This window comes from Vollenhovia emeryi, unplaced genomic scaffold (assembly GCF_000949405.1).
Source record: "Vollenhovia emeryi isolate VEMERY1.0 unplaced genomic scaffold, V.emery_V1.0 DF939162.1, whole genome shotgun sequence".
Classification (NCBI taxonomy): domain Eukaryota; kingdom Metazoa; phylum Arthropoda; class Insecta; order Hymenoptera; family Formicidae; genus Vollenhovia; species Vollenhovia emeryi.
The window spans coordinates 3,724-23,502 of record NW_011967204.1 but is presented as its reverse complement, the minus strand read 5'-3'; the positions used below and the strand labels follow the sequence as shown (position 1 = coordinate 23,502).

The 19,779-nt window shown below is 35.6% G+C and overlaps 2 protein-coding genes across 3 annotated transcripts; both read left to right on the top strand.

Annotated features, from left to right (window-relative positions):
- Positions 1 to 2,152: 2,152 nt before the first annotated feature.
- Positions 2,153 to 4,174, top strand: LOC105564594. Its single transcript, XM_012017075.1, has 2 exons — positions 2,153 to 3,836; positions 4,167 to 4,174. The coding sequence occupies exons 1-2, from the start codon at positions 2,513 to 2,515 to the stop codon at positions 4,172 to 4,174; spliced, it is 1,332 nt and encodes a 443-aa protein (XP_011872465.1). The 5' UTR covers positions 2,153 to 2,512.
- Positions 4,175 to 15,429: 11,255 nt separating this feature from the next.
- Positions 15,430 to 19,284, top strand: LOC105564559. Of its 2 annotated transcripts, XM_012017004.1 has the most exons (9): positions 15,430 to 15,642; positions 16,098 to 16,217; positions 16,293 to 16,410; positions 16,833 to 17,094; positions 17,710 to 17,826; positions 18,045 to 18,135; positions 18,641 to 18,786; positions 18,937 to 19,069; positions 19,166 to 19,284. In XM_012017004.1, exons 1-9 carry the CDS (start codon positions 15,436 to 15,438, stop codon positions 19,211 to 19,213), a joined length of 1,242 nt encoding a protein of 413 aa, XP_011872394.1. In that variant the 5' UTR covers positions 15,430 to 15,435; the 3' UTR covers positions 19,214 to 19,284. The 2 variants fall into 2 exon arrangements, with proteins under 2 accessions (XP_011872394.1, XP_011872393.1); XM_012017003.1 differs by having other exon boundaries at positions 18,937 to 19,284.
- Positions 19,285 to 19,779: the final 495 nt, after the last annotated feature.

The following is a 19,779-nucleotide window of genomic DNA, read 5'->3' as shown; positions in this document are numbered from 1 at the left end:
GCCCGAGCAAGTCGCCAAGTTTAGCAGTTATTCGCCGGGAATAAGACGAGGAATCGTATTATTAGAGACGCGCGCAGTCGAACAGACGTGCATGATCACCGACCTCGTCTAACGTGGCATCTCCGCGGGTAATCTCTCTCTCACCCGGGCGAGCAAATTTTTACGACCCTCCTTTCCTCTCCCGCTCCGAACAATTCAGGTCGCTCTCCTCCGGAAGATCGGTTTGTCTCCTCCGTGTCTATTTCTGCCTCTGAATTACGCCATCCCATTCTCCCCGTTGAGGAATTCATCACTCGTCCTGACGGCATTCCAAGTTGTATCTCCTTGCTTAGACGACGCTTTCCCCGGATCATCGTGAACGACCGATCGCGCGCGTCATAAAGGTAGGTCAGTTCCCGCACAATGAGGGGTAAATGGAAAGCATAATAGCATTACGGAGACGGCTCTGGAAACAAGCTCGAATTCTCCGAGGCTACGGTTTCCCCGTCGCGAGACAAATTGGAGCGTTCAACGTCAAAAGAACGGGGGGTTTCTTTGAAATAATGTGATTTGAAACCTTATAAAGCAGCAGTATAAAGGAGAACTTACGGATTATTTATAATTGACGACTTGCGATATTATTTATGAACGCGTCACCATTTCTCAATTTATCAACGAGTAGAGGAAAGTCCTCTATTATGAGACAGGTTTCTAATATGAGACAGAGCAGGTTTTCAACATCCAAATTCAATGGCAAGTATTTTTCGCAACGACCACACAATCTAACAGTGAACTTTCCACTGAACTGATTTCGCTCCAATAAATTCATGGTGGAATCAACTGCTTATTAATAGAAATCCCGTATTAGAATCCTATCTCATAACAGGGGACTTTCCTCTACTAGTATCTGACTGTGATTATACGAAATCATAAAAGTAAAATACTTATGTATCAGTTAATATTTTACTTCTACTTCTCTCCAACTCTCTTCCTGCGCTATCATTCGCGTAAGTGTGTGTACAGAGCTCGAGTCCGCGGGTTCGCTAAACCCAAATGACTGCGTGGATCAGTCATCTCTACGGGTATATTTATAGCAATACTTTACGGATTATATAACCGGCGGCACTGTGTGTTCGAAACGCGCGAAGCACATCGAATAAAGCTTTCACGCTTAAGATTTACAACGGGATTATTCTGTCAATTAAGCCCGGCCAATTAGAGTTCTACAATACGTTGCAACGTTTTGTCGAAAAAAAGTAGCTTCGACATAAAACTCGCAAAAAGATACAGAAATATCCGAGAGAACACGTTTCGATCTACTTTTAATACGTTTATGTGCTCGACACATTCTTCTATAAAGCTCTTCATACATGCACGGAGAGAATGTTCTCTTAAAATTTACTGAGTAATCGTGGGACAACGTGGCATTTTGAAGAACTTTATGAGAGTTTTTGGAAATTTTACCATACATGTTACTATGTAAAATTTCCAAAAACTCATCCCACGATTACATGATTTACAGGATAAATTTGAAGAGAAAATTCTCTCTCCGCGTGAGCTGGCAGATTCGTATTACGTTACTTGTTCGTTACAATTTTATCCTTAAAAACACGTGAAAAGCTTGGAAAATCTTCAATCATTAACGAGGCTCGATATAGAGCGCAGCTCAGCTTGATCAGGGCCTAAATCTATAAGAAGTGTTCCGCTAAATTATGCACGCGCCGTAAGCCCGGCGAGAACCGGAGGCATGTGAGCACGCGACACGGGCGCTCACATTTGTGGCACAAAAAAGCTGGAAAACGCAGCTTTCGCGATTCGTCGGGGTATCTGCAAGCATGCGCCTGCCAGCCGCCAAAGTGAGAGGGAGTGAGAAAGAGAGCATAGAGAGAGGGTTGATCGCGAGTAAGCAGCACGTGCGTAACAGTCATCCTGGCGCATTCGCCAGGACCGCTTGCATCTCGGAAGTTATCTTTCCATCATCGGATGTTGCAGATCATTACCTCGCGCAATAAACACTTGCAATCCGGCATCGCTCACGGGGTGCCCTTAAAATCAGCGATTATTAACGCTCCGTCGCGAATTCGAAGTCTCTTTTCTTCTTAAAATAAATTGAAGCGTCACGTACGCGGATGGCAGGAGGATTCCGTAGGAATTGAACGTCCCAGATTGACTTTGATTTATATCAAACGCAATTCCAGTGAAAATATATAGAGTGAACGTTCCGTAAACGTCGGTGACACGGTATAAAATATGCACGGTTACCACGAAGAGTGCACGTATGCGCGCGCTCCGCGCGTATACCCCATCGAGAATGCGACTCACTTGCAGATTATATTCAAGTACTTCCGACAGACTCTACTATCGACTATAATTCCCACTATTTCCGCACGAATACAGGTCGTCGGTATGGCGAGGTGGATCGCCAAAGCCTTATCTTCGAGGACGAGAGTTATCTGTCCGCTAAAGTATACGGGAAATAGTTTGACTCAACAATGTGCTCGTTCGAGTGAACCGTAAAAATTCCCGGCATAGCATGACGATACACAGACAGAATAAAATGAGGCACAGCAGTTCTTGGCCCGATCGAGCGCCGCAAAAAGTGAAGGTGCGCGTCGATCCCTTATCTCGTGCCTTTACTATCATCCCAACGAGCCGCGAAACGATATATCGATTGGAACAAACTGCACCGCGATCTAATTGCCTGGAAGAAGTCATCCTGTTAGACCGATGTGCCCCAGGAGGAGTCGCGTCCGTGATGATAAAACGAAGATTAATCGACGGAAGGCCACCCATAAATAAGAAACCTGCGAATTTCTCTGAGAATTCGTCCGACGTGAATAACGAGATGAAGAGTGTAAAAAGTACCAGCCGATATTTCATGCCGCGCAGTCTTTCTTTAATCGAGACAACTGCAACTCATCAAAACTCGGTCATTGTATTGGAGGAGAACGTCGTCCGAGATCAATCGAGATGTAAATCGGACTCGCTCGTGAAGGTTAATGAAGCGAACACGCGAGACGTCAAGAAAAGAGACTCTATCCTAAGAACCACGTCGGATGCGGATTTCCCGAAGTCACTTCCGAAAAATTTGCACGTCGAGGAAGAGCTCGAAGATACAGGCGCGCAATTGCAAAAGAAATCTCCCTCATTCGCAGACACGAACGCCTTTGATGTTATAGTAAACGTTGCAAACGAAAGACAGCGTACAGTCAGCATCGCGCAAGCAAATAATTCACAGACGCAAGAAGCGGATGAGGTAAAGAAAAAATACCGAAGTACCGTTTCGCACGCGTCTTCGGAGAGACACGCACTATCGCCACCGCATATCAAGGTGGTGGACTACGACGATTACGTCACGTCCATGTCATTCCCATCGAAAAATGATCTCCATGCCTGTCCAAAATGCACGTCCGAGGGTGTTCTACGCTCGCAGATCGATCCCTTTCGTTCCCCCTCGCGGAGCAAGAAAAACGACGATTCAACGATGGTGAACGCACACGGTGTTCAACATGATAATCTGATCGGACGCGAGAAGAAGGAGGCGCGCGCTGAGAAGCATCAAAGCAAAGATATCTGGCACGGCCTAATCGGGGAGGCAAGAAACATGGATAGGGATGGCAAAAAGCTGGAGCAACGAGGAAGAAACAACGACTTATTACCGATGCGACCGGCAACGGATTTCAGAAAGGAGGCTACTTTGAGGCGGCATTATTATCCCGAGGGGGGTTGGGGATACGTCATTGTCACGTGTTCGGTGCTGGTGCATTTCATCGGGGTGGGCCTGCAACTCGCCGCGCCCGGATGCTGGCACATCACGGCAGAATTGAAGTTTCGACACCCCCCGCTGCACAGCGCAGGTAAGACGTCGTCTGACATTGTTAACGCATCGAAAATTAATTCCATAAACGTTCAGAACTTGCAATCGCATTTCAATATAGTATTTCGAATAAAATGTATCTATCTGTACGTTCTTTACACTGAGAAAAAGTATTTAATTAAAACGATGTCTTGATTCAATGAAATGCTGCGATCTATGGCTATCAATCAGGTATTTATTTAAAAAAAAACAAATATTTATATACCTGTTAATTCAGAAATATATATATATTTCGATAAATTATATTATTTGAACTGAAGAAATGCTATTAACTAAATATATTTAGTAATATCGACGATTTTTTTCTCAGGGTATTAACTTCCAAACCGTTTGACCTCAGTCTGAACCAAATATTGCATAGTATTACTCTCTAGGGTTCTGCGGAAAATATAGGCTACCATGAAACTAGACACCCCACCTGAGTCCTCCTGATTTCATCCCCTTGACACTTATACATGTATGTGTGTAGTATAATAGAACAAAGTTATATACTACATGAATTTGTAAATTACTTATCACTATGGATTAATTTCAATATATCGCCGTATGATTTTCACATCTCCACATATCCGTTTTAGATAAGAAGCCCGGACAACGCCAAGTTTAAGCTAGTAATAAATGCAATTCTTGATAGATGTACACATAAGCTCGATTAATTACCTGTCTATTCTGATGACACGTGTATCGCGTCAATATCCTAGCATTAATGAACAATTGTCGACGTGCTAATCATGAATGATAAATGTAAATTTAATGCAAATGCATTTACGAAAATTCTGATAGTTCACAATATTCGTGGACGAATCTCGAGTGAATCAGGATTTTCTGAATTTAAAAAAAAACCGCAATGCAGTATGACGGCTTCTCGAGAGGGTGTTACTTTTTATTACATATTTGCAGTTAAAATAATGATACACTTTTCGTCTCTTTCTATATTAGTTTACTTGCGCAATATTACCATTTCTCGCACGTTTCCTCTTTAACTAATGGCACACTATTTATCACCATAGAAAATAAATCTCGGCGATGATAGTATCCTAATTCTGACCTGGATATGTCTTCTTACGGATCGTATTTTGATCACGTTTTATGTAACTAGACATATACTCAACCCCTCAAATCTGGTCATGTCATAAATTATATACCCAGAGGTACAATGGACGCAGAGCAAACCGAAAAGATGAAAGCCCGAAAAACTCAGATTTTCAGTCTCCGTACGATTCTCAGAATCTATCATATTTTTGTCATTTGTGATTCATAATTTTTACTAACAATTTATATACAAAATTATTAAAAGATTAAATTGAGTTTTTTTTGGCAATTAGTTGAGGTCGACTAATACTCAATTTGATATTTAATATTAGCAACCTTAAGTATTTGATTTATTTATGAAGATTATTAATCTATTATTTCAACTGCATTTTGTACTAAAAAGTATAATAATTTTCCTATCTATTAAATAGTTTTTTTATAACAACAGAATCTTCGTTAAACCTTACCAGTTATCTTTATTTTTACAATATCAAATAGTAATGTTAACAATTATTTACCGGGGATTCTTAAGATGAATGTAGTTCATATTCGACAGTTGATATAACTTGGCAAAACTTCATTATACAACAATAAAATAATTGTGAAAGTTTTACCGTGAATGGAATCTGCCATTAAGTTACATTAAAAGGAAATAATGCTTAGTATTTCTAAAGAAACTCAGTAACTGTAGTCGAAGTTGGGATCAAAGTTATACTCGGCTTTGCACCTCTGACATACATTGATTTTCTTGTGGCGCTTCCTACGAGCCAAGTTCCTATAAATTGACCGCAATTTATTTTCTTTGTCGTGTTCGAAATGCAGTTTTTACAATCTCTACAGTATCCTTTGATTTTGGCAAAATAATCAAAGTATTTCTCTCAATAATACTTTTTTCATCAATACTACATGAAAATAATTATCTATCAATAACATTAGCTGAAAACAATCTCATGGAAAATAATTTTCTTAATTTAATAGCAGTATTAGAACAAATAATACTTTACTAAAAAAAAGGACATTTGTTTCGTTTAACTAATGCTATTAATACATCATTATTTTCCGAACTTTAAAGAATTTTAATAAATTTTATTCAATTATATCAATATATTTAAGACATAAGAGAGCGAGTATCGAATAAATCGAAACAAGTAAATCTTCTTAACAAATAAAAAATTAACTCTATGGTGTAGATAAAAAAAGAACATAAAATGAACAAATCAAATTTAAAGTTTTTGGCAACTAAAATAATTCCTCGTTTAATGATAAAAAATTTAGTAAGCTTTCCCAACTTTTCCACATACATATTGTACTTCCTGGCGTCATCACTTATTCCGGAGAGGTAGAGGCACTTTTCACCCGGCTCTCACTATTTTCGGGATTAATGCATACGAAAGGAGGGGCATTCACCGTGTAGCGTCGTACAACGTATGTACGTGCGAGAAAAATCAGGACAACAAATCGACAGTCGAAACGCGTCGCGAGGCTCACGTTCGGCCTAATGCGTGCAAAGCATCACGATGCATCCACGAAACATCGCTGGATTTTTATACATCGGGGACAGTCCTCGTTTGAAATCCGCCGGTGTTGTTGGTGTAACTTAACACCGAGTTTAATTTTCTGCTAGGTGTATTCTTTCACGACGAGTCCAATTACAAAAGTGAAAAACATAACGGAACTTAAAAAGTGTTGAACTATTACACTGAAAAGAGTGTTTCATATTCCAAGTGTATTAGTGTCCCGTTGCTGCACGTATCAATAAATGCATCTGCTAAATTTGACTTTGCAAACAGATGAGAGCACGAGATAAGCGAACTGCAAACTATCTTTCAGACGAAGAACTTAAATATATGATAAGTATCGTATTGTTCGTGACTCATTTAAATATCGCGATAAGAAACGCGACGGCGCGTGACGGTAACATAACTTGGTCTCGAGCTCGGTTTCCGCAGCACGAGGACTCAGCAGCCGAGACATCCGCCTCGATTGTGCGAGTTTGAGAAACGAACCACGAAATGGGCGAACGCGCTGACTCGGCGAGGCCGTGCGAGGGACCCGCATATCGCAGACGTCGCCGGTCTTACAGCGCGGCTATGAGCGAGGAGAACTCGCTCGACGAAGATGACGACGACGAAGAGGCAGAGGAAGAGGAATCCTATCCCCATCGTGACGGTGCAACGCGGGCGCGTTGCTGCCGGCAACGCGAATGCACCGCGCGGAAAATATCCAGCGTGGAATCCGAGACCCGCTCGTCGACCGACAGCCTCGTTTCGAAACGGGCGTTGACGAGGGAGTCTTCCGGCGACATTGCGAAATCATGGAGCGAGATCGAGCTGCCCGAGTTGCTGCTGGCGCATCCGGAGATCCTATCGCGTATGATGCGGTGCCGCTGCTTCCTGGCGCAATTCTCCGCGTGCCAATGTTGGTGCGCCCAGTGCCAGTACCAGCGCCGGAAGATCTCGTCCACGTCCTCGTGCTCCCCTAGGGATTCCGTTCAGGGGGTTGGCGCGAGGCGGAAGGACTCCGGAAACTCCGTGTCGACTTGCCAGAGCTTCCTGCCGCCGTCCTCCGGCAGAAACTCGGCCGGCAGCCTCTGCTGCGCAGACCACGGGGACACCGGGGCGACGATCCAGCGCCGGCACTCGATCGCCGTCGGTCCGATAGCCCATCATCGGTACTTGGATCAAACGCACTCGTTGCGCGGCTGGAAGATCGGCCGCGCGGATAATCGCAGACTCTCCGAGCAGCAGCCGCTCGTCGATGATGCCATCGAAAATTGCGAAAGCACCACCGGCGCCGCAAATGCCGCGGGACCAATCATCGCCGGCAACGCCCGTCCGCGAATCCTTTCAAAGGCGACAGCCCGCGCGACACGATCAATCACCCCGTTTTATCCTGAAAATTCGGCAGCTGTCGATATTAAAGACCCGAACAACAGGGAGTCTCGAATCGCTAACGAGTCCAACAGAGACGCGCGTCTCGTTGCCGGCGGGAAAAGTGCCAATGCAAACGCCGCTTTAACTGGTCGTAAAAATAGCGTGATTTCGATTACACCTAAGATGATGAGGAGGCGATTCTCCGAGCAACTAATTCTCGAGGGAGGCCTCGGCAGCGTCGGTGAATCTGAGAATCTGCTCGATCAGCCGGAGAACGCGGAGGTGGCAGAGGAATCCCTCACCGCGATAAACGCTCGGAAAAAAATCACGCTCAATAAGCATTACTACCCGGAAGGCGGTTGGGGATATGTTATTATCATAATAACGATTCTCGTGCACCTAATCTCTCATGGGCTGCAACTGGCGTCCGGCTTGCTGATGAGCCCGACGATGACGCGCTTTGAGCAGACCGTTGAAAACTCAGGTACGACGTGCAGTACATTATCGACTTGCTTGATAATCGATCTCTTCATGCTATAGAGGAAAGTCCCCTATTATTGGATGGGCTTCTAATATGAGATAGCGGAGTTTCTGCTAAATTAATAAGCATCATCTGCTGGTTCCACCACGAACTTATTACCCTTGGAGTGAAACCTGTTTAGTGGAAAATTGATTGTTAGATCGTGTAATCGTTGCGAGAAAAGATTTGCGATTGACTTTGGACGCACAGTTGAAAAATTTGTGTTAAATTTAACAGATGCCACATGTCCCAAACGGTCCACACATATTTTTGTGTTAATTTAACATAATATGGATGTGTTCAATGAACGCACTAATAATCTGTTAATATTTTAATACAAAATAAATGCAAATCTGAAAATAATTTGAAATAAATTTTATGTAAAATTAACATATTTTTTATGACAAGATGAATTTTTTTTATGTAAATTGTATAAATATAAAATGTAAATTTTAACAGATAAATCTTGTTACTAATAATATAGAACATACAATATGTATTGTGTAAGATTAAAAAATAAGTACACGTTGTTTTAATATTTCTTTCCAGTTATTTTAATAATTTTACATTTGAGGTCAATTAACACAGGAGCAATATGTTAAATTAACACATAAATGTGTTTGTTGAACATTTAACACAAAAAAACCGGCGTTTCTTTTAATAAGAAAACACAAATTTTCCAACTGTGCGTTAAAAAGCTACTATCTCATAATAGAGGACCGGCGTTTCTTTTAATAAGAAAACACAAATTTTCCAACTGTGCGTTAAAAAGCTACTATCTCGTAATAGAGGACTTCCCTCTATATTCCATTGTTTAATAAGACACGTGTTAATCAGAATAAAAAGGAAACTTATGGAAAAACACAAAATTGGTGAAAATCATGTTTTACTCTGATTGCACGTTTATCTCATTAAATGTTTCTCTCGTCATACATTAATTACAAACGTGATTAACGCGTTAGAAATAATCAAAATCAAGCCGTCACACTTGCGATTAGCAATCAAAAGTGTATTACAGGAATGTAGGTCGTAAATGATGCGTAAGGAATGATTAATTTCTACCATGCGTGCTCTTTCGAACCGCAAAACTAATTAATAACGACTGTACTCGATTTCGAAAGGTGTATCCTAAAAAGTTTATGATGTTTGTAATCAAAAAGAATATGGTAAGACAAGAGTATCTTGATGTATCTCGTTCCGCGTCATAATTAATAAATCCAATCAAGACAATCTGCCTTCGACGCGCGCGAGCGCGAAATCAAGAGAGCTGACCTCTTCCCCGCAGAAACTGATCGATCACAGTCGAGTGAGTAATCGAAACGCGGTGAACATATACGTCACGTTGCGGTACTCGTTAATATGCAAATGTACGCCACCCATGTCGATTACTATACGGCCAAAGACACGTTGTTCGTACTTTGGCAAAATTCCGCGGAACTTTCAGCGAATTGAGAGTAGAAGAAATGCGGAGAGGTTGCCAAGATGTGCGTCGTGTAAACGATTCGATACACCTGCAACAACTGTCGTCCAAACGGTACTCGTCTACCGTAAATTACGTTAGAGCAGCAGCGAACAAATTTGCCTCTATCTCGTAAATTGCAATCTAGATCGCGCTTCTATGCGCATGTATGTAAAGTGTCATGCGCGATATAGACGTGAACGCGTACGTCAGTTACGTCGTCGATTAGCAATCACTGATCTAAATGTCTATTAAATATACACATGTATATTAAACAATATTATTAAAAGTAGATGTAAGATCACGTACATGATAAAATCTGTTAAGATCACAATTTTAGTAATAGATAAATATTTATAATTGCTTGTTTAAAATGCATAGTCTTTTGATATGTGGCGTTGCAATGAATAAATTAGTATAAATTATTTAGGTCAATTGTGAAAAATATCTTATAAATTATACATATAATTTTTACATCCTTAGTTCTCTCTTTGCCATTTAAGTCTCTATAGACTTTTCAATGTTTTATTTTTTTATAAAAAGCTGTTTCTTTAAATGTTAACTATTAATTAATTTAACAATATTATAACAATATTTCTTACGAAAGGAACTTATATTACTACATTATATATAAAAAATATATTACGTACAATAATGCATTAGTTATTAACATGACTTTTAATTTAAAAACATTTTAATATCATTCATACGTGGAGAAAATTTTCTTTTAAAATTTACCCTGAAAATGATGACAACATGGCATTTTAAAGAGCTATATGAGAGTTTTTTTAATTTTACCATACATTCTACTAATAATTATATTTAGTATACACTAGTAGTATGTATGTTATAATTTCAAAACATTCTCATAAAATTCTTTGAAATGCCACGTTGTCCCACGGTCGCATAATTTTCAAGATAAATTTGAAGAAAAAATTTTCTCCGTGTAGAGAAAGACCAACTAAATTTTCGATGTTATAACAGGATTGCATCTACCATATATTTGTGATTTCGTAATACTAAAAGTTTATCAATCATAAGTAAATGCACGAATTATAATTAATCAGAAACTATTTGTCGACGGGAACATTGAATCACACGGAAATTTGAACTGTATAATAGAAATGGAACAAGGTAACAACTCACCGCCGAGTATTTAATCAGATGATAAATTATTCGAAAACACTTCACCGAGATGAACATTTATCAAAAAGAAACATCCCAGAGAAGAAAATTACTCCAGCGGGAAACTTTTTTGAATTATTACACGAAAGATTTGATATCGCTTGACCTGCGATTTGGTTGATGTGATTTGTCTTGATCGTGTCCGGTCATAACTGGGTCGATATTCTTTTCACTGAATTTCCCATTGGACAGATTCTCTGTTTCACCATTTCCCTTTCGATAAATTTCTTATTCGAATCCGTGTTCACCCGATCGATTTTTATTTAGGTCACTTTATCTTTAACCAATTTTTATTTCAATAAAGTATTCACCTCCATTTTTCCGTTGCGAATGAAATATAATTTCAACAAATCCTCTGCCCGATAACTCTTGTTATTTCGCTGAATTGCGTTTCCGCAAATTCTGTGTACCTATACCGACTATTATGGCGTGAGTAATTTTGCAAGTATGAAAACGTCAAATATTTTCTTAGCTACAAAACTCACTACGAAAACGGGCAAGTTTAGTCGCGCGTAAAAAGTTATTATCCCGAGAAAATTGCTGGGTATACATCATGCTTGAGAATGCTTAATTGACTATAACAAATGTCATTAAATAAATCGTAGTAAATTAACCTTGGCTTCCCAGCAACATAAAACTCTTCATCTACCTTCACGCAAGCACCGTTATTGACATTCAAATGGAATTTGCAAAAGTATATAGAATTTTGAAACAAAAGTGTGATTACAATGTGTATATGATAATAAGGACAATGCATAATTCGCGTATGTAATATTTAATGATACCCCTTCTAACAATTCCATGTAAATATCCTTCAATCAATATAAATACAATAATCCGAAACATTCAAAATTTACAAATGGCGATATATTATTTTAAGATAAGTAGTTATATAAATGATTATAATATGATAAAATGAGGTAATATGTTCCGCATTGCTATGCATATACTATGTGTCATACGTGGAAAACAGACAAGATCGCTTGATATTTTATCGATTGATATTCTATCATTTTCTGATAAAGCAGATAATGCTATAACCCTTTCACCTGTAAACCGCTTTATCAGCTTATACTAACTTACCGACAACTCAGATCCCACATATGTTTACCGAGAGTTGATAGCTTCGAAATATTTTATTTCCAACAAGAATGGTACCTGAAAAAGCAAATAATAAATTACAATGTGCTCTAATTTCGTTTTAAACAAGTTTATTATATGCATACAAAACTAGTAAAACAAACTAATTAAAACTGTCCCATATAAATTATCCTGTGGGATACCACATCTCTAACTGAATCAACTATTCTCTCGACAATAATGAACAATATTCTAAGCATGCTACGAGATACGCGTAAATACGCAACAAATTCGTATTTAAAATTCGTTAACTTTACAGTAATATTAATAAATATCGTTGCGCCCACGCTGATGCGACTCTTTGAATTGAGTCGAATCGAGCTGTGATTGAGAAACGGTCGCCAAAAGAATTTGTATTGTCTTTCCACCCGTGTCCGTAAATAAGCGAGTTTCTTTCCGAATGCGCGGACACCATACGCAACGAGTGGCTTAGTGTAACAATATTTAGCTTCGTATTTCTCTGGGAAAAAAAGACAGTAACCCATTTTGGGGCCCACAATTAGTAATCGAATTATTTGAATTGTTCGTAACTCTAATCTTTTACGAATTTTACCTTGCGTAGCTAAAAATCGCAAGTAACTATTCTATCTATACCCAAGATTTTAAAGTAATACTAATCAATTCTCTCAATTAGTTCTGTCGATAATCAGTAACGCAAAGATAATTTTCACTTAAGAGGCACTAACCGAAATAAGTTGCTTAACAACAAAAAAACGGTCAAAATTTTTCCCAGAGTAGAGTTACGAACAATCCAAATAATTCGATTACTAATTGTGGGCCCCAAAATGGGTTATTGTCTTTTTTCCCAGAGTTCCATAAACATATTCACATAAATATATGACTGAATGTAGATATCTAAATTATTAAACTACACTAAACTACTAAATCAATTAAAATGTTTATAATTTTTTTTTAATTACTAAAATGTACTTTCTGAGATTTTTCGCGACTCTTGTTGCAATATGTAAATAATAAAATTTATTAAATTGCTTTTTCTCTTTAGCCTTTAAAAAAATAATATAAATATAGTATACTTAAACTGCAGCAATTATTCATCAATAATTTAACGTTAAATTAACATATCTAGTTAATATTAATGTTAGCAACTTGAGAAAATTTTGAGTATTATCGGTATGAGAATCGCCAAGCATATAAACAGAATGACCCTGGGTGATTTTTCATTTTTATGACAACCACCAGTCATTAAATTTTATTGTCTCTCCTCAAGTTCTCATAAAGAACTGTTGTCAGTCACAGCTTCATCAAATACCATCCTTTTATGTTCGCGATAAACTTTTAACTACCGTTTTAGATAAGAATACTTTTGTTTCATTCCAGCTCGATTTCGTGTTCATGAAAACATCATATTAAGGAATTTGATATCGTGCAGTCTAATCTCAACAAGAAATAAAGAGAAGATACCTATAATTTTGTTACAATCTTCGTTCTGTTTTTAAATCTGTCTAGAGAGAAAAGCAATTTAGAAAGATAAAAACGAAAGTATCATATCAAGATGAAACGTACTTGCCTCTCGTGCTGTTACACAGATTCTCAAGCGATTACAGTCTCTGACAATAACATACTCACTTCTAAATTATATAGATCTACATATATTCACAATCATTATATGAGTGTGTATTAACAAATGTACCATATGAGATATTCAGAATAACATTCCACATCTTGAGACATAGCAATAAAATTACATTTTGATTAAAAATCAAATTTATTTAGTGCAGTAACAATATTAAAAAACATAATGTGATGAATAAAATATTTTAAAGTATTTCGTATTATTGTATACGCAAAAAGATAGTTTTTATGATATTAAATTTTTTAAAATAATATAAAGTTATTAATAAATAAAAGCAAATATGCTGCACAGTTGAAAAATTTGTGTTTTCTTGTTTAAAAAAATACCGATTAAAATTTTTGTGTTAAATGTTCAACACATTCATGTGTTAATTTAACATATTGCTCTTGTGTTAATTGACCTCAAATAAAATCCCCAAGTAAAATTATTAAAATAACTGAAAAGAAATGTTAAAACAACATAATGTGTACTTATTTTTCAATCTAACACAATACATATGTATGTTCTACATTATTGGTCACAAGATTTATCTGTTAAAATTTACAGAATAAAATGTTGATCTTATTCTATATAATATAAGTGAGAGTGATTTCAAACCGTCATTTAACTTATTACATCTGTAAAATGTAAAAATTACAGTTTATTAAATTCATTTTGTCATTAAAAATATGTTAATTTTACACAAAATTTATTTCAAATTATTTTGAGATTTGCATTTACTTTGTATTAAAATATTAACAAAGTATTAGTTTGATCATTTAACATATTCATATTATGTTAAATTAACACAAAAATTTATGTGGACCGTTTCGGACATGTGATATCTGTTAAATTTAATACAAAATTTTCAACTGTGTGTGAAAAAATAAAATATAAATTGTTATTCTATTTCTTTAATGCATGAAGTAAATTTGTTTAGATATCTATCTCGTAATAAAATAGAACACACATTAATAACATATCAGTAATATTTTTTTAACTAAAAATACTCCAAAAAGTTTAAAAAATACGTCAAACATCATATAGGAATCCCGTAAAAGTATATGTCAAGTAAGTTTCTCAGAAAAAGTTCCGTAGGCTGCGATTTTCATTACACAATTTAATCAATAGTTCTGTCTCTTCGAATCTAACTTTGGCATTTTCTTTATTCAATAGATACTGTGATACGTTTTCTAATAACAGCACTAAATATGAGATATTGTCTATATAAATGCTCTATAACACTGTATCTCTGTAAACTGTGCAGCGCCGTGAGCAAAAGAAGAAAGAACTCAAGAGTAACAAAGCTAGAGAGCTTAAGAACTTATAGAATGAAAATTTTCTTATAGCTGCTGTATATCAATTCACAAACACACGCATTGTGTTTTAGTCAAACTACCGCAAGACACTCTGTACTATCTGAAGCGTAAAGGTATACTCGTATGTTAAGCTTCACACCAGAGTAACACTTTATTCTATTGCACATGCGCTTACAAAGAGAGGTGAAACACCAAAAAATGTGCTTTATATACTAAATATTATGACACACACAATTTATTTTTTATTATCCATTATTCTTAATGGGATATAACGTTACAACGTTAGAGGTATAGAAGTGGCTATAGTTCTTTTTCGACGAGTCACGCATTCTCTTCTGTTATTATCTTATCTCCCTTTTTACCTGTGGATTTGTACATGTGGATATAAGCATTTGAAAAAATTTCTAATTTTTAACTTAATTCCATATAATATACAGGTGTTACATAAATTTTAAAGAAAGGAAAAATAAGTACCACAATGGTATGGAAGAAAAATTTTTCTATAGACGACTCGCGCTCAGTATTATTTGAGCTGTCGTTTGAAATGGAATATCCTGAAGATCAGTATTACAGACTGAATCGTGTTTATTTATCAACAATTGGTCTTTGGCCATATAATAACTTCAAAATCAGATGTATCCGTTTCATAACACTGTTAATTCTTGTATCAATGCCTGGTGTTCAGGTATTTATATTATTTGTAATCTATTTATAATTTTATGACATACAGTCTTGTTTATTAATGCCTGTACCTCAGTTTTACTAGCATTCTCATTTTCATAATATTTATTCTCATCTGTACATCGATGAGTTTCACACTGTAGTTTACACAGCTTTTATAGAAGTCTGTGGTAGTATATGTATACATACAGCCTGAAACTTAGTGATTTGTATAAATGAGAAAAATGATGATAAAAATGTAGGCCAGCCATTAAAGAAGAAGACTGTAAATGTCTAATCTTTTCAATTTTGCGACTTTAGTGCAATAGAATTTTGTTAATAATTTAAATACTGCAAATTTCTTTTGTATCTTGTACTTCTCTTTTACTCTCGGTATTTTAATGACACTGTGTTCTATTAATTTAAGTGTTCTAATATCATATATTGTTGGGATTTTATTACTTACTCTAATCATTTCAGTGGATAAAATTATATGTCTCAGAATGTACTTATGGTCTTGTTATAGAGATATTATCTTATAATATTATTTACATAGTATGTTGTATAAAGTATATCTCATTTTGTGCTGTTGTGAAAAGTGTACGTTCATGAGCAACTAACTGAAAAATAAACCACCATATACTACAATAATACTTGAATTATATTCATCAGTAGGTTAAAGAATTCCAGGGACGCATTCGAAGTAATTGGGTTGCTTTGAAAGATAATAAAGAAATCGAGATTATAAATGAGCATGGAATCTATGGAAAATTAATAACAATATCTTTAATGAGTAAATATTAAATAAACATTTAATTAATAATTTTTGATAGAAGCAATTGTTTATAATGAATAGTGCCAAAATTATTGTATAATAATTCTTGAATAGTTTAAACTTTAAATGTAAGTCGATCATTTTGCGCGATTTCTGGCTCAAAAAACTCAGTTAGATCCAGAATATACTGAGTTATCAATCATATTCTATTATGATAACCGATTATCTTATTTCTAAAACACATATTGCACATTAAATTGAAAATACGAAATTTTTCAATCTTATTAAATTTAAGTTAAATCAGTATAATAACTGACATGACAAATATAATTTGGGCATTTGTATAAAGGTAATGTAGAGAATTGATTAAATAATTATTATAATACAATATATGTAATATTATATGAATGAAAAATTTAATGGTACTGTAATTATTTTAGTATTCGCATACAGCTCAAATACAATGGTAATTCTTCTTCAATATACTTCAATCTTTTTGGATATTATAATACCTTTAAATGCATCTCGTCCGCCCACACTAATAGTACCCGCGGAATATTTGGTTGACCAAGAGAAATACTTCTATATCATAACAACACATATAAGTATTGGAACTGCTTTTGAAACATCTTGTTTTATAGCTACTGAATCATTTTCACTAGTAAACGCAATACATGCTTTCGGGTTATTTAAAGTTGCCAGGTAAATAAATTATTACGTTTTACATATTATTTCTGTTTCTCAGCTTATTCACATTTCTATTGATTTCATATATGATTATACATATGTATATTTCAAATTAATACTATATTTCTTTAGTCAGTATTTTCATTAACATTTTTTTCTGTTTTCGTTATGTTATACAATATCTTATTAAAGTAATAATTAATAACCATTCATAATTATTTCATATTTATTTGTATAACTTTTATTTTATTTGTATCTACACTCACGGGAATTGGAAAATGAACACTACGAAGGACTTTGGACTCTGATCAAGACCATAGTATACGACACTATACGATGAAGACACCAGAGGACAGTGTATATCATCATTAATAATGCAAGGTCGTACGGTAACACCATAGTCACCATGGGACAGCCCTCTGGTATCGTTATCGTATACTACGGTTTTGATCAAGAGAGTTCTTCACAATATCCTTTCTTCAATTTCTGTGAGTGTATTATTTATTTGCAACATGAAATTAATATTTATAAAAGTATTATCAATAATGATGTACAACTTTAATACGTATACTTAATTCATGGTATACTATATTATATGTATAAATCAATTTAACATCTAAATTCTTATAGTTATCGTATAAAACACGTATTGAATGGAATTAATCCGCACATGTGTGTAACTAAAAACCAAAACATTTCTCAACATAGAATAATCGCTGCGGTGGATTTCCATAGAAGAGCAATCGAGTTAGTATCTTTTGCAATAAGCTGTTAAATTATTAACAATAAGTTAAGTTAAATTTGTCATCAACAGATCAATACAATATTCATTTCGAATTGTAATGGAAGTATATTCATGGATGTATTAAACTCATTTTAATTATATCTTAAAATAATGATTCAAAAAATTATACATTTTAACTGTTGAAGGAATAATAACATAAAATATTTTATTCTATTATAAGATTTTCTGATTTAATAAAAGTAACTTTTGGACCATCATATTTAATCATGTTAGTGCTTGGTGTGTGTTCCATAAGCGTCAATTTTTTTTACGTAAGTAATTACATACAAGGTGCTCAAAAAAGGTGGAGACACCTGTATAACTCTGAAAATATGTAAGATAGATGCCAGCGGTACTGTAACTTTCAATCCCCATAACTTGGAAAGTACTGAATGAAGAAGCATTTAATTAATTTTGAAAAGCTCTCGAGGTAATCTACAAGAATGTCCAATTAAAAATGGGAGTTTCTATTAAAAAATTTCAAGGTGATCTTTACGTGACCTTGACAATGCTCTTCAAGGTCATACTGGTATTACTGCGTAATGCGTTATTTAAAATACTGCAACTCTTGTCTGAAACATTTTTTTCTATATTCCAATGTTTTTTTCTATCTTGCATATTTTCGGAGGTATTCAGGGGTCTCCGCCTTTTTTGAACACCCTGTATAAAGCATGTCGTATTTAATTGCAATTTTTTTACACATTTTTCGAAAGAATCCATTATATTATATATAAAACCATAAGTTTTTTTATATAAATAATGCGCCGTTGCTTGTAGATAGCTCAGATAATAGTAACGAACAGAAACATTGTGGAAATTATAAAATGTAGTAGTTTAATAAGCTTTCTTATATTATATATCACAGTGGCAAATTTTGCTGGGCAAGAATTTATAAATTGTGATACACATTTCTATCGTATGATGTAAGTTAATTACAACCGCAATTATATATTTTCACAATATTTTATCGCTTTTTCAGTCATATATGTATATTATTATAATCATGTGTGTACTATTTAGTATTTTGCTTGTATTATATGGATGTAATATGGATTTTGCTTGCAATTATATAGATGTAATATTAATTGGTACAATACTCCAGTAAAGACACAAAAATTGATACTTTTTTTATTACGAAAAACAACAAAAAGTTACAAACTTGACCTATGTGGTATGTTTACGCCCTGTTTGGAAGGTTTAGCCACGGTGAGAAATCTTACACTAAATTATTTGAAATATATATTAATATATTGTTACTCAATTATTAAACCAATTAGCTACATAAACAATGTTTTGTTACAGATTTTCAGCATGTCGATTTCTTACGTTATGGTTCTTTACTCTGTATAATGATGTGTCAAAAATTATACGAAAGTTTATAATTATTTTCCAAATACGAGATTAAAATTTTACCATAAATAATGTAATACGTAGTACCTAGTAGTAGTATGCTTTATTCTCTGCTGAGAAAATACATTGGCGCTTTTTCAGGGAGCGTTCCCGAACCCTTTACACATCCGTTCCTTCCCCCTACCGCGGCCTGACCATAAGCGACCTTTACATATTTTTTAACCCCCCCTCCCTTCGACCCTCCCCCTACCCATACCCCTCCCTCTTCCGTTTCTCTTTCTTTCTTCCTCTCTGTCCTCCTTCTGTCATCCTTCTTCTCTCCATCCTTCCTGTTTTCACCTTTCCTTCCTGTTTCCACCTGTCACTCTCTCTTGCTTTCCTTCCTTTTTGCTCCACCTTTCTCTCTTGCCTCCTCTTTTCTTCACCTCCAGCTCCTTCCTCCTCCCTATAACCAGATTCAAAATTAATACACTTTACTTTACTCACTAACCTCTTCTTCGTTTCTCCTTCCTTCCCTTTCCCCCCTATCCACCTCCATTCCTTTCCATCTACCCACATCCTCCTGT